The 13341-nt window shown below is 55.3% G+C and overlaps 2 protein-coding genes across 2 annotated transcripts; one reads left to right on the plus strand and one right to left on the minus strand.

Moving 5' to 3' along the window:
- The first annotated feature begins 1821 nt into the window (after positions 1-1821).
- LOC137309264 (EKC/KEOPS complex subunit LAGE3-like) lies at positions 1822-3612 on the plus strand. Its single transcript, XM_067977526.1, has 3 exons — positions 1822-1902; positions 2661-2789; positions 3044-3612. Exons 1-3 carry the CDS (start codon positions 1847-1849, stop codon positions 3156-3158), a joined length of 300 nt encoding a protein of 99 aa, XP_067833627.1. The 5' UTR covers positions 1822-1846; the 3' UTR covers positions 3159-3612.
- Positions 3613-3935: 323 nt separating this feature from the next.
- Positions 3936-11248, minus strand: LOC137309263 (ras-related protein Rab-7a-like). The gene is made up of 5 exons (XM_067977525.1): positions 11098-11248; positions 9959-10019; positions 8989-9115; positions 7335-7682; positions 3936-6113 (listed from the first exon to the last, which is right to left on the minus strand). The coding sequence occupies exons 2-5, from the start codon at positions 10009-10011 to the stop codon at positions 6018-6020; spliced, it is 624 nt and encodes a 207-aa protein (XP_067833626.1). The 5' UTR covers positions 10012-10019; positions 11098-11248; the 3' UTR covers positions 3936-6017.
- Between the last annotated feature and the right edge of the window lie 2093 nt (positions 11249-13341).

Genomic DNA, 13341 nt, shown 5'->3' on the forward strand with positions numbered 1-13341 from the left:
CTTCCTTACTCTTGTACTCCAATCCCCTTGCAATAAAGGCCAATATGCCATTTGCTTTCCTAATTACCTTCTGTGTTTCGTACTGGGACTGTACCCCCGTGAGAGCCCTTCAGGAGAGGGGAATTGGAGAGAGAATATTTGCAGAGTCAGTGCATTAGACACAAACAAAGTAGAAAATCCTGCAACAAACTACAAACCTACAGAGACGTAAATCCTTCCACCAGAGACAGATAAGACAGTGAAGTAATGGATAACATGCGTCAGCCCTCAGCCCACACACTTCACAAACAAGGGGCACTGACCTCCGGCTCACTCCATATTTTTCCAAATTGCTATCTTCAGGCACGACGCAGAGCTCCTAATCTCTCTACCTTTGGCAGGGCTGGCGATGGGTAAACACTGTGACAGGGAGAGAGATCCGGCTGCCTTGTTCCACACACTCACACCCTGGTCTCAGCTGACACCCAGCGACTGCTGCCCTTCCAGGGGACGATTGCGGAGAGGAAGCTGGGGGGGTGGGGGGGCGCCAGAGACGGTGTGGAACGGGGAGGGGGCTGAGAGCGCACAGGGAGAGCTCGACAATCATACTGTCCCATCCCTTCGTCACTTTAAACACCTCTGTCAAGTCACCCGACGATTGCCGATGAGCTGGGTTCGTGGTAGCAGCGAGGTGCAGCAACTGTGTGACGATCTCTCCGTTTCAGCATTGATTCAAGCTGCTCGAGCCTAACCTCTGTTCCCCCGAGTTACTGCACTCAGGGCGCTGAAGGACTAGGACTCGAGGGGACAAAATCGTGTCACGGAGAGGGAGAGGATGGGAATGATCTGTCTTTGATAATATATTACAAATTTTACATGGCTGCACATCCTGTCGACTTTTTCCCCCGTTATAAATTCCTATGTCAACATCTATACTGGAAGTTGCCTATGTAAACGTGTCACGTTACAGTCACACCCCAACCTGTTGTAGCGCCCTCCGCTGTCCAGCACTGATTGGGGATAGGGGAGTGGCTGGGAGACTCGCGGCCCCTCCCCCACAGGATAGGGGAGTGGCTGGGAGACTCGTGGCCCCTCCCCCACAGGATAGGGGAGTGGCTGGGAGACTCGTGGCCCCTCCCCCACGGGAATAGGGGAGTGGCTGGGAGACTCGCGGCCCCTCCCCCACGGGAATAGGGGAGTGGCTGGGAGACTCGCGGCCCCTCCCCCACGGGAATAGGGGAGTGGCTGGGAGACTCGTGGCCCCTCCCCCACGGGAATAGGGGAGTGGCTGGGAGACTCGCTGCCCCTCCCCCACAGGATAGGGGAGTGGCTGGGAGACTCGCGGCCCCTCCCCCACGGGAATAGGGGAGTGGCTGGGAGACTCGCGGCCCCTCCCCCACGGGAATAGGGGAGTGGCTGGGAGACTCGTGGCCCCTCCCCCACGGGAATAGGGGAGTGGCTGGGAGACTCGTGGCCCCTCCCCGCTGCTCAGTTTCCTTTCAAGGGTAGAAGATGCACTCAGTGACCTCATGGACCCTCCATGTTACAAAAGGGGAAATAACTGCACACCTCCCAGTGCCCCCGCCCTGCCAGTGGCATCTCCCCTGTTGCCCCCTCCACCCCCTTGTTCAGTGGAATCTCCCTCCAGCCTAAATCAACCCCCTCTCCCTGCAGTGGTATTTCCCACCAATACACCCCCCCTCTCCCTGCAGTGGTATTTCCCACCAGTAGACCCCCCCCTCTCCCTGCAGTGGTATTTCCCACCAGTAGACCCCCCCTCTCCCTGCAGTGGTATTTCCCACCAGTTCACCCCCCCCCCTCTCCCCAGAATGGTTTCTTCCGGTTCACTCGGCGCCTTCGATCCAAGATGGCGGCTGCCGCCTCTCCTGCCGCCGTCACTAACGGCAGTAACCGCTTACGATTGTATCCTTTCGTCACCCCCACGGTTAAGCGGAGTTTGGGGAGCGAGTTCCCGGGAGGGGGAGAGGGGGGGGAGAGAGGGGAGAGGGGGGGGGTCCCCGCCGGTCCAGTCCCCATCGGGAAGCGGAGCGCCCGGCGTTCTCGCCGCCATTGACTCGGGAGCGTAGTGCGCATGCACAGTGAGGCGTGGCATGCTGGGAGTTGTAGGCTGACCGTTACTGCGCATGCACAGTGAGGCGTGGCATGCTGGGGGTTGTAGGCTGACCGTTACTGCGCATGCACAGTGAGGCGTGGCATGCTGGGAGTTGTAGGCTGACCGTTACTGCGCATGCACAGTGAGGCGTGGCATGCTGGGAGTTGTAGGCTGACCGTTACTGCGCATGCACAGTGAGGCGTGGCATGCTGGGAGTTGTAGGCTGACCGTTACTGCGCATGCACAGTGAAGTGTGGCATGCTGGGAGTTGTAGGCTGACCGTTACTGCGCATGCACAGTGAGCTGCAGCATGCTGGGAGTTGTAGTTTCTCCCCCTTTCTTTAGAAGTTAACCCATTGCTGGGGGCTCAGACTGGGAGAAGGTTTCCTGCAGATGACCCCAGAAATCCCCAGTGATAGTTTGAAGTTACATTTAATGCAGTGAGAAGAGTTTGCAGCAATAGTTTAAAAGTGACTGTGTTTATATATATATATTGGAAGGTGTGATTCCCACCCTGGGGGTCTGCTCTAACCCCATTCACTCTGTGCTCCTTAACCCGGGGTCCCAGTAACCTGAGCGTGCCTTTCCCCTCGCTGCTGGAGGCACAGATTGCTCACGGCTCACTCGTCCCGGATTCAGAGCCGCGGAGAGGTGGAATCAGCAAAGAGGTGACCGTGAGGGGCTGCGTACTCCTGGCGTAAGTGTGGGGCTGCTTTCACCGTCAGACGAGAGATGGTTAAGGGGAGATTTACCAGAATGGTACCGGGGAACGAAGGGCTTCAGTTACACGGAGAACCTGGGGGTTGTTCCCCTTGGAGCAGAGGTCAAGGGGAGATTTAAATCGAGGGGTTTTGATGGGGGTAAATAAGGAGAAACTGTTTCCAGTGCCGTGCGCTGAGTTCTGGCTGGGGGGTGAGTGTTGAACAGATTCCCTCTCCTCTCTCCCTGCAGACGCTGGGAGGCGGACGAGGCCCGGATCCTTCGAGTATCGGTCAGCTCCTTCCTGGACCACCTCACGCTCGTCCTGCAGACCATGGACAGATTCGGACCACCGGTGCCCAGGTAGAGACAGCGTCTCCCCAAGAGCAGCAGGGGGGAGGGGGGGGGGGAAAAAGAAGTTTAAAAACTCCCTCCGCACGGCCGACACACCATCGCTGGACCCAGAGACTCGAAACACAATCGTAACCCCCGAACCTCACCGAAATCAGCTCACTCAGGACAGGCCAGGGAGCCTGGGTCTTTCCTGCTCGGGGTGGAGCTCAGGCCACTGCCGTTACCTGGTGTTTTATCTGAAGTGGTTACATTATGGTGCACCCTCACCTACTGTCAGTGGAACAAATGACACACATTAAACGTGGGTCAGAAGGCACGTGCGCTCTGGGGGCACTGACACCCATGGGTGCTCTCACCGTCTCTCCTGGCGGGTGGGGGATTTATGTCTGATGGAAATGTACTCTGTGTAGACGTGGCCCAGTGAGATTAAACGGGTTAAAAACTATTGGAATAAAGGGTAGAGTATTGCAATGAATCATTTCCTTTTTTATCAGCATTAGAAACCGGTAGAGTTCCCTGTGGCCCTCTGCTCCCAGATAGAAACAAGTCCCCGTCCCTCACCCCGTAACGATGACTCTCTGCTCCCAGACTGAAACAAACCCTCGTCTCACCATCTGGAGGCCAATGCTGCAAGAACAGTCTTGGCTGCGAAGCCCCCCACAGCCAAATATCCTATCTAGCTTCATACGAACGGTCACGGGGAGAAGATGGGGCAAGTACCCTAGCAGTATTCAGCCTCCCGGCAGGACTCGATAAGCTCAGTACAGAGGCCAAGAGAATTTCACACATGCACTTTCAAATTACTTTTATTGATTTTTTTCCCCCTCATATTAAGAAGTTAATTGAACAAAGCTCAGCATTTAGTGCATCACACGACGGGGCGGAGGGGGAAGAAATCTGTACACGTTCCCCCCCACCCCCTCCGAGGAATATAAAATCACTTTCTTTTTGATATATTATATATATATATTATACACGCATCTGAGCAACAGGACCGAGCCTCTGACTGAAAGAGGTTTCTCCGTCACTGCAGCTTGATGCATTAAAACGAGACCCGGGTAAATTCCATCGACTGAGAGAAACAAGAGGCTTCCTACACCACCCAGGGCAGGAACTCAAAACACAGCTTGAGAGCAGTAAACACAGACCCCACGCTGTCGAAACTGTTGGAGATGCTGGGGTAGAACGGAGGATAAGAGAGAGAAAGAAAGGCAATTAAAAAGGAAAGAAAATCTGTTAAATTAATAGTACATCGATTTATCCTCTTATCGAAACCCCGGCTGGAGATCGGGAGATGCAAGAGTCACGAGACTGGGGGAGGGAAAGAGGAGCCTCGACCAGATGCAAACCCCAACACAAGAGGCCGGTGTCAGATGCGGGAACAAAGCCTGGACTGGAGCAGGGATTTTCCCCCTTCCCCGTGACGTGAAGCTGAGTGCAGTGAGTGCAGAGTCAGCCCCCAGTGAGGGGGACAGGGAGGGGAAAAAAAAGAGAAATAATACACCTTCAATCCTCACCACAGCTCAATCTACAGGTCGGGTCAGTTATTGGGGACTTCATGATTTACAATATGGGGGGTGGGGGGGAAGTTAACTTTCAAAGTTTGGTGAAGTTTTTATTTTAAATTGAGTGACGTTTTTAAGTTATGATTGGAGGAATGGTTGGTGTCACTAGTGAGATTTGCAGGAACAGGAACAAGATATGCTGACACTGACCGGCAGAGTGAGTGCAGTCCAGCCATATAGTGAGGGAGGGGGTGTGTGTGAGCTGATCACCAGCCCCTCCCAACACAGCCCAGCACTCCAGCAGCGTTTCTGGGAGGGGGGAGAAGGCGTATCGGAACGAGCTGCCCCAGGTTTGGAAACGTGCGGGGGGCTATGGGGCCCCCCCCGAGACTTTCTCCAACACTTGTCTCTCAGCTGGTGCGTCCACCATCGAACTCAGTCTGAGGCCGACCAAACTCACAGCTGCTTGGAGAGGCAGAGTAGGAGGGTGGTGGGTGCAGAGGGTGACCCTGCAAACCAGGGTCACCTTCAGACCAGGCTCATATCAGTGTCTTAAATTACCCGATCACAAGGGGATTTCTTACAAAAAAACAGAAAGCAAAAGAATTAGTACAGCTCGCAAATTAAACTGCGGCCAGGCGGTTAGATTCAGATTTTTTGCATTATAAACAGTGGTTACATTTCAATAAATTCACACACATTATATTATATAAAAAGCAATCACAGTGAAGCTGTGTTACTCTCTCCCGTCCACAGCCTGAGGTCTGACCCGTACGTTATTCTCACTCACCCCTCCCTCTGGGAGCTGCGCCAAGAATCTCACACCCTGCTCCCCTCTCCCACCCCACACAGCAAGAGACCTTTACAGAGCGGGGAGGGGGGGGATTTTAACCAGAGGCCTGGTCCCCGCGGGTGGAAAGTGAGACTGGAGCGAGGGGTTTGGGCGTTCGGCCCCAGACTATAACCCACTCCCTCCGACCTCAATATAAATCCAGGGAGTGGGGGCCAGGGCTCAGGGGGAGAAATATTCTGTCACCCCAACACTGCTAAACCTTTCAAGCTGTGAGCCGAGGAACCGGGGGCAGGCAAATGACACTCAGCAGAGGCTTGTGGGGACAAGCAAGCTCCCGCAGGGCAGTAGGAGGAGAGTCTGAAGGAGGTTTCTGGTCTCTTGTTCCTCGGTCCAGCTCCTGAGGGAGAGGGAGTCACACACATCGAATCAGAAGTCCATTATTTGCAGAGACTCGCAGGGGAAGAGAGATCTTCTTACCACAGGAGTCTTTTGGTCACCAGTGCGGGGTAAGGAGAGGAGTTTTGCGCAGGACCTGTCGCCTGTTCCTCTGCCCTCCCCATCCTCCCCCCTCGGCTCAGCATTTACAGCCGTCACTTGCTGCCAAGGGCTTGTCGTTCTGGTCCAGTTTAATCTGATCGGGGAACTCGTTGTACAGTTCCACCTCCGTCTCCTGCAATCACAAAACGGTCAACGCTCAGGAATCACGGACTCGCAATCAGCTCACCCTCCTACCGAAAACGCCCGAGAGGGGGGAGAAGGAAATCAGAGAGAGAGAGAGACTCCAAGCAACCCCTCCCCCCCTCATCAGGCACCACCATTCTCCACACACGCGAGCGCAGAGAGCAAGTGTGCTCGGGTTATTCACCCAAGGGGTGCATCACGGCGGAACCTGATCACGCACGCACTTTCCAGCACGGGGTCACCGGATAAAGATCCGGGGGGGGGGGGCAGGCTCCCGATCCCAACCCCCAGGGTCGATCGGCTGACGCAGCAGGGATAGAACCTGGGCTGTGGGGCTCAGGACCACACCGGGCCGGGGGGGGGGGGGGGGGGGGGTGTCAGGATGAAATTATAATTACTTTGAGAAACAAGGGACAGTCAGCACCGATCCTTCTTAAATTGTGCTTGGAGAACCTTCACCGAAGAGGATTAAATCTCGGGTTATGATCAGGAATTCACTGCCTGAAAGGGCGGCGGAAGCAGATTCAAAATAAATTGCCAAAGGGAATCGGCGAAATTCACAGGGCTACGGGGAGTGGGTCTCATCGGGTAACTCTTTCACACAGCTGGCACAGGCACGATGGGCAGAATGGCCTTCTCCTGTAACGTGCGATTCTATGATAAATAAGGGAGATGTGGTTTATCTGGATTTTCGGAAAAGCATTTGCCAAGGGACCATGCGAGAGGCTAACAGCAAAGATAACGAGCGGGCGGAATTAAAGGGCATGTGGTGATGGGGATAGAGAGAGAGCTGGAGGGCAGAAATCAGAGTTAAAGGGACAGTCCTCAGAGTCTGTGTTGGAGATAAACGCCCGGGAGTTTGAGGGAATAAATCCAACCGGCAACAAGTTTGGGGGGGAGGGGGGGCATGAGAAATGGTGCAAGACTGTGGGAGAGGGCAGGCAAGTGGCAGCTACAGTTCAACAGAGGGAAAGTGAAGTCATACATTTAGAAAGGTGAATGCTGGGGAGGGAACGCACGGTAACAGAGAGACTTTAAATGGGAGCAGTGAGCAGATAGAAAAGGCAGTCCTGTACCCAGGGGGCCTCATGTGGAGAAAGGACGGCACAGAAGATGGGCTGAACGGCCTGTCTCAGTGCTGGATCACCATTAGAGGTAATTCTGGTGCCCACTCGATATAAACCCCCCGGGCCACACACGCAGGACCCACCTGTTTGAGTGCGTTGCGTGCGATGGTCTGAAAGGCCTGGTCCACATTAATCGCCTCCTTGGCACTGGTCTCGAAGTATGGAATGCCGTTCTTACTCTGACACCAGGCCTGCGCCCTCTTGGTCGGCACCTGCCGGTTATCCAGGTCGATCTTGTTGCCCAGGACGACGAAGGGGAAGTTCTCGGGGTCCCGCGGGCTGGCCTGGATCAGGAACTCGTCCCGCCAGCTGTCCAGGGTCTTAAAGGTGTTGGGGGTCGTGACGTCAAACACCAGCACGCAGCAGTCAGCCCCGCGATAGAACGCCACCCCCAGGGACTGGAAACGCTCCTGTCCCGCGGTGTCCCAGATCTAGGGCCAGATCACAACCACAGGTCATCGCCAACACTCACAGCAAGGGACGCAACACGGGTTAGATACAGAGTAAAGCTCCCTCTACACTGTCCCATCAAACACTCCCAGGGCAGGTACAGGGTCAGATACAGAGTAAAGCTCCCTCTACACTGTCCCATCACACACTCCCAGGGCAGGTACAGGGTTAGATACAGAGTAAAGCTCCCTCTACACTGTCCCGTCAAACACTCCCAGGGTCAGGTACAGGGTTAGATACAGAGTAAAGCTCCCTCTACACTGTCGCATCAAACACTCCCAGGGCAGGTACAGGGTTAGATACAGAGTAAAGCTCCCTCTACACTGTCCCATCAAACACTCCCAGGGCAGGTACAGGGTTAGATACAGAGTAAAGCTCCCTCTACACTGTCCCATCAAACACTCCCAGGGCAGGGACAGGGTTAGATACAGAGTAAAGCTCCCTCTACACTGTCCCATCAAACACTCCCAGGGCAGGTACAGGGTTAGATACAGAGTAAAGCTCCCTCTACACTGTCCCATCAAACACTCCCAGGGCAGGTACAGGGTTAGATACAGAGTAAAGCTCCCTCTACACTGTCCCATCAAACACTCCCAGGGCAGGTACAGGGTTAGATACAGAGTAAAGCTCCCTCTACACTGTCCCATCAAACACTCCCAGGGCAGGTACAGGGTTAGATACAGAGTAAAGCTCCCTCTACACTGTCCCGTCAAACACTCCCAGGGCAGGTACAGGGTTAGATACAGAGTAAAGCTCCCTCTACACTGTCCCATCAAACACTCCCAGGGCAGGTACAGGGTTAGATACAGAGTAAAGCTCCCTCTCCACTGTCCCATCAAACACTCACAGGGTTCTGCTGTTACATGGGCCAGCACGGCAACCATTCTGTGCACAGCAAGATCCCACAAACAGTCACAAGTTGAACGACCAGTTAGGGTTGAGGGAGGAATACTGACCCAGGATACCGGGAGAATCCCCTGCTCTCCCCCCAATAGTGTCCGTGGGAGACGGGGCCTCAGTTTAATCTGAAAGACTCAGCACTGCGCTGGGAGTATCGGCCAGGATTAGGGGTTAAACCCCACGACCTTCTGCCCCAGAGAGAGAGGAGACAGTGGGACTAACTGATCACCCAGCACCCGAGAGCTCCGATACTGACAGCAACAAGGCAGGCTCAGCAAGAGGGAGAGACAGTAAGTGAATCTCACCGACCAGCCCCAGGAGAAGCAGCGAGCGGCCAGCAGACAGACAGACACAGACGGGCAGACAGCAAGCAGCAGACGGGCATACCTGCATGGTGACCAGCCGGTCGTCCACCATCACCTCCTTGGTGAGGAAGTCAGCACCGATCGTCGCCTTGTACTGATTGCTGAATTTCTTATTGACGTACTGATTCATCAGCGATGTCTTTCCCACGCTGGGAGAGGGGGGAGAGAAAGGGCAGGTAACCCGTTACCACAGCATCACAAACCCACTTAAACCCCCCCCCCCTCCCCAGGCTCTCCCTGGGGCACCTCGCCCAAGTGGACAGTCACCTGCAAAAAGCAGCAATTCCACCACAGTGGGCATCACACTCAGCTAGCACCCCCACCCCCCAATCCAGCAAGGGGAGAATCGGGGGGGGGGGGTAGATATACTGGCAACTCTGGCCCATTCCTCCTCCCTCCCTTCCCCCCCCCCTTTCCCCCCCCTTCCCCCCCCCAAACCCAGGGGCACTGAGGCAAACTCTAGTGTTCTCGGTGAGATCTAATTAATGCCAGACCTGGGATGGGGTTGGGAGCGGGACTGGGCTATTCCTGCTCAGTGTGACCCAGGGGACACACCCAGGCCTCCAGGCTGTGGGGCAGTGACGTCCACACTCTGTGAAAGACCCCAGTGTGCACCCCACTCCCCACCCCTCAACAGCTTTTTTGGGGAGAGAGTTCCAGATTCCCACTCCCCTTTGTGTGATGAAATGCTTCCCGACATCACCCCTGAAAGGCCTGGCTCTAATTTTAAGGTTCTGCCCCCTTGTTCTGGACTCCCCCCACCAGAGGAAATAGTTTCTCTCCATCGACCCTATCGAATCTTTTAATCATCTTAAACCCCTCGATTAGATCATCCCCTTAATCTTCTACACTCGAGGGAATACAAGCCCGGTCTGTGCAACCTGTCCTCGGAATTTAACTCTTAACCCCGGTATTATTCTGGGGAATGGGGATATCAGTCAGTCAGTCCAGCAGCCCCCCTCCCCGAGATTCGAGCTCTGAATGTACCTTACCCAGAGTCGCCCAAGATGATCACTTTAAGCAGCACCTTCTTCCGGGAAGCCATGTCCAAAGCTGGAAAATTAACAAAGGGGGAGATTCTGAGTGAGGAAAAGTAAAATTAGCGAGTCACAGAGGGTCTCTGCCCCCCTCCCGGCAAAACCCTCCCCCCTCCCGGACACAAAACATCTACCAACATCCTGAACTCTTGGGGGGTGGGGGGGGGGGGGGGGGGCTGGAGGTAAAGGACAGGAGCCCCGGGGGGGGGACCCCTCCCGACACCCAGTTTGGACCCAGCCCCGGGGGGGAACCCCTCCCGACACCCAGTTTGGACCCAGCCCCGGGGGGGGAACCCCTCCCGACACCCAGTTTGGACCCAGCCCCGGGGGGGAACCCCTCCCGACACCCAGTTTGGACCCAGCCCCCCGGTGGGGGGAACCCCTCCCGACACTCAGTTTGGATTCAGCCCCGGGGGAACCCCTCCCGACACCCAGTTTGGATTCAGCCCCGGGGGAACCCCTCCCGACACCCAGTTTGGATTCAGCCCCGGGGGAACCCCTCCCGACACCCAATTTGGATTCAGCCCCCCGGTGGGGGAACCCCTCCCGACACCCAGTTTGGATTCAGCCCCCCGGTGGGGGGGAACCCCTCCCGACACCCAGTTTGGATTCAGCCCCCCGGTGGGGGGAACCCCTCCCGACACCCAGTTTGGATTCAGCCCCCCGGTGTGGGGTACCCCTCCCGACACTCAGTTTGGATTCAGCCCCCCGGTGGGGGGAACCCCTCCCGACACTCAGTTTGGATTCAGCCCCCCGGTGGGGGGGGAACCCCTCCCGACACCCAGTTTGGATTCAGCCCCCCGGTGTGGGGTACCCCTCCCGACACTCAGTTTGGATTCAGCCCCCCGGTGGGGGGAACCCCTCCCGACACTCAGTTTGGATTCAGCCCCCCGGTGTGGGGTACCCCTCCCGACACTCAGTTTGGATTCAGCCCCCCGGTGGGGGGAACCCCTCCCGACACTCAGTTTGGATTCAGCCCCGGGGGGAACCCCTCCACCCCACGCGTGCGCACTGACCCCCAAAACACGACCAGGCCGCAGCCTCGGCCTCGCGTCACCAGCCCGGCCCCGGGGGAGGGCCGCAAATACCGTTACCGTGAAAGCGACGATGCGACGGGGCCTCGGGTGTGATCGGAAAGCTTTGCCGAGCCTGAATCCTGGGCCTGGGGAGTTTCCTGGAGCCGCGATCCCGGGTCTCCGCTTCCCGCCGCCGCCGCTCTTTTGAAGCAGCTGCAGCCAACAAGATGGCGGCTTCCGGTCACGGGAGCTGACGTCACAGAGCCAGGCCCCGCCCACAGGAGGCGGCCATTCCGCCCATCGAGCCCGTGCTGGCCCTTTGAAGGATTTCTCCAATTATCCCCGTAGCCCTGCAAATTTTTTACTTTCAAGTACTTATCCAGTTCCCTTTTGAAGGCCATGATTGAATCTGCCTCCACCACCCCCTCGGACAGTGCATTCCAGATCCTAACCACTCGCTGTTTAAGAAAGATTTTCCTCATGTCACCTTTGGTTCTTTTGCCAATCACCTTAAATCTATGCCCACTGGTTCTTGACCCTTCCGCCAATGGGAACAGTTTCTCTCTGTCTACTTTGTCTAGACCCTTCATAGTTTTCAAATACCTCGATCAAATCTCCTCGCAACCTTCTCTGTTCCAAGGAGAACAACCCCAGCTTCTCCAGTCTATCCATGTGACTGAAGTCCCTCATCCCTGGAATCATTCTAGTAAATCTCTTCTGCACCCTCCCTATGGTCTTCACATCTTTCCTAAAGTGCGGTGCCCAGAACTGGACACAATACTCCAGTTGTGGCCGAACCAGTGTTTTATAAAGGTTCATCATGACTTCCTTGCTTTTGTACTCTATGCCTCTATTTATAAAGCCCAGGATCCCGTATGCTTTTTTAACTGCTTTCTCAACCTGCCCTACCACCTTCAACGATTTGTGTACATATACCCCTGGGTCTCTCTGTTCCTGTACCCCTTTTAGAATTGTGCCCTCTAGTTTATTCTGCCTCTCCTCATTTTTCCTACCGAAATGCATCACCTCGCATTTTTCTGCGTTAAATTTCATCTGCCACGTGTCCGCCCATTCCACCAGCCTGTCTATATCCTCTTGAAGTCTATCCTCCTCACTGTTTATTATATTTCCCAGTTTTGTGTCATCTGCAAACTATGAAATTATTCATTAAATTATTTAATTCACTCTTATTTAGTCACTAATGTGAGGTTTTTTTTATTCGTTCATGGATGTGGGCGTCGCTGGCGCGGCCGGCATTTATTGCCCATCCCTAATTGCCCTTGAGAAGGTGGTGGTGAGCCGCCTTCTTGAACCGCTGCAGTCCGTGTGGTGACGGTTCTCCCACAGTGCTGTTAGGGAGGGAGTTCAGGATTTTGACCCAGCGACGATGAAGGAACGGCCGATATATTTCCAAGTCGGGGTGGTGTGTGACTTGGAGGGGAACGTTGCAGGTGGTGTTGTTCCCATGTGCCTGCTGCCCTTGTCCTTCTAGGTGGTAGAGGTCGCGGGTTTGGAGGTGCTGTCGAAGAAGCCTTGGCAAGTTGCTGCAGTGCATCCTGTGGATGGTACACACTGCAGCCACTGTGCGCCGGTGGTGAAGGGAGTGAATGTTTAGGGTGGTGGATGGGGTGCCAATCAAGCGGGCTGCTTTGTCCTGGATGGTGTCGAGCTTCTTGAGTGTTGTTGGAGCTGCACTCATCCAGGCAAGTGGAGAGTATTCCATCACACTCCTGACTTGTGACTCTATAACAGTTCTTTATTTTATTAACACATTTACTGAATTCATTAAAAGTTCGGAATTTATTTCTCACTTTATTTGTTCATTAATGTTAATCCAATAAATTCAATAATTACCCAGTCTCTCCACTCCCCTCTATCCTTCCCTCCCCCTCCCTTTCCCTCGTGTCAGCCTGTCCCCCTCTCTTTCCACTTTCCCTCCCTCTCTCTCCCTCCTCTTTACCCCCCTCCATCCCTCCTCTCCCTCTTCTCCTCCCTCCTCCCCCCTCATTTCTCCCCTTTCCCTCCCCCTCCTTTCCCCTCTTTCCCCCTCTCTCCTCTCCCCTTCCTCCTCCTCTCCTTTCCTCTCCTCCTCCTTCCCCTCTCCCCTTCCCTCCTCCTCTCCTCTCTCCCCCACTCCCTCCTTTACCCCCTCCCCCTCTTTCCCCTCTTCCCCTCCCTCCTTTCCCCTCTCCCTCATTTCTCCCCTTTCCCTCCCCCTCCTCTCCCTCCTTTCCCTCTCTCCTCCACTCCCTCTCCCTCCACTCCTCCTCTCCCCCTCTCCCCCTCTCCTCCCCTCTCCCCCGGGACAGCCTCTCCCCGGGA

Source organism: Heptranchias perlo, unplaced genomic scaffold (assembly GCF_035084215.1).
Source record: "Heptranchias perlo isolate sHepPer1 unplaced genomic scaffold, sHepPer1.hap1 HAP1_SCAFFOLD_1560, whole genome shotgun sequence".
NCBI lineage: Eukaryota > Metazoa > Chordata > Chondrichthyes > Hexanchiformes > Hexanchidae > Heptranchias > Heptranchias perlo.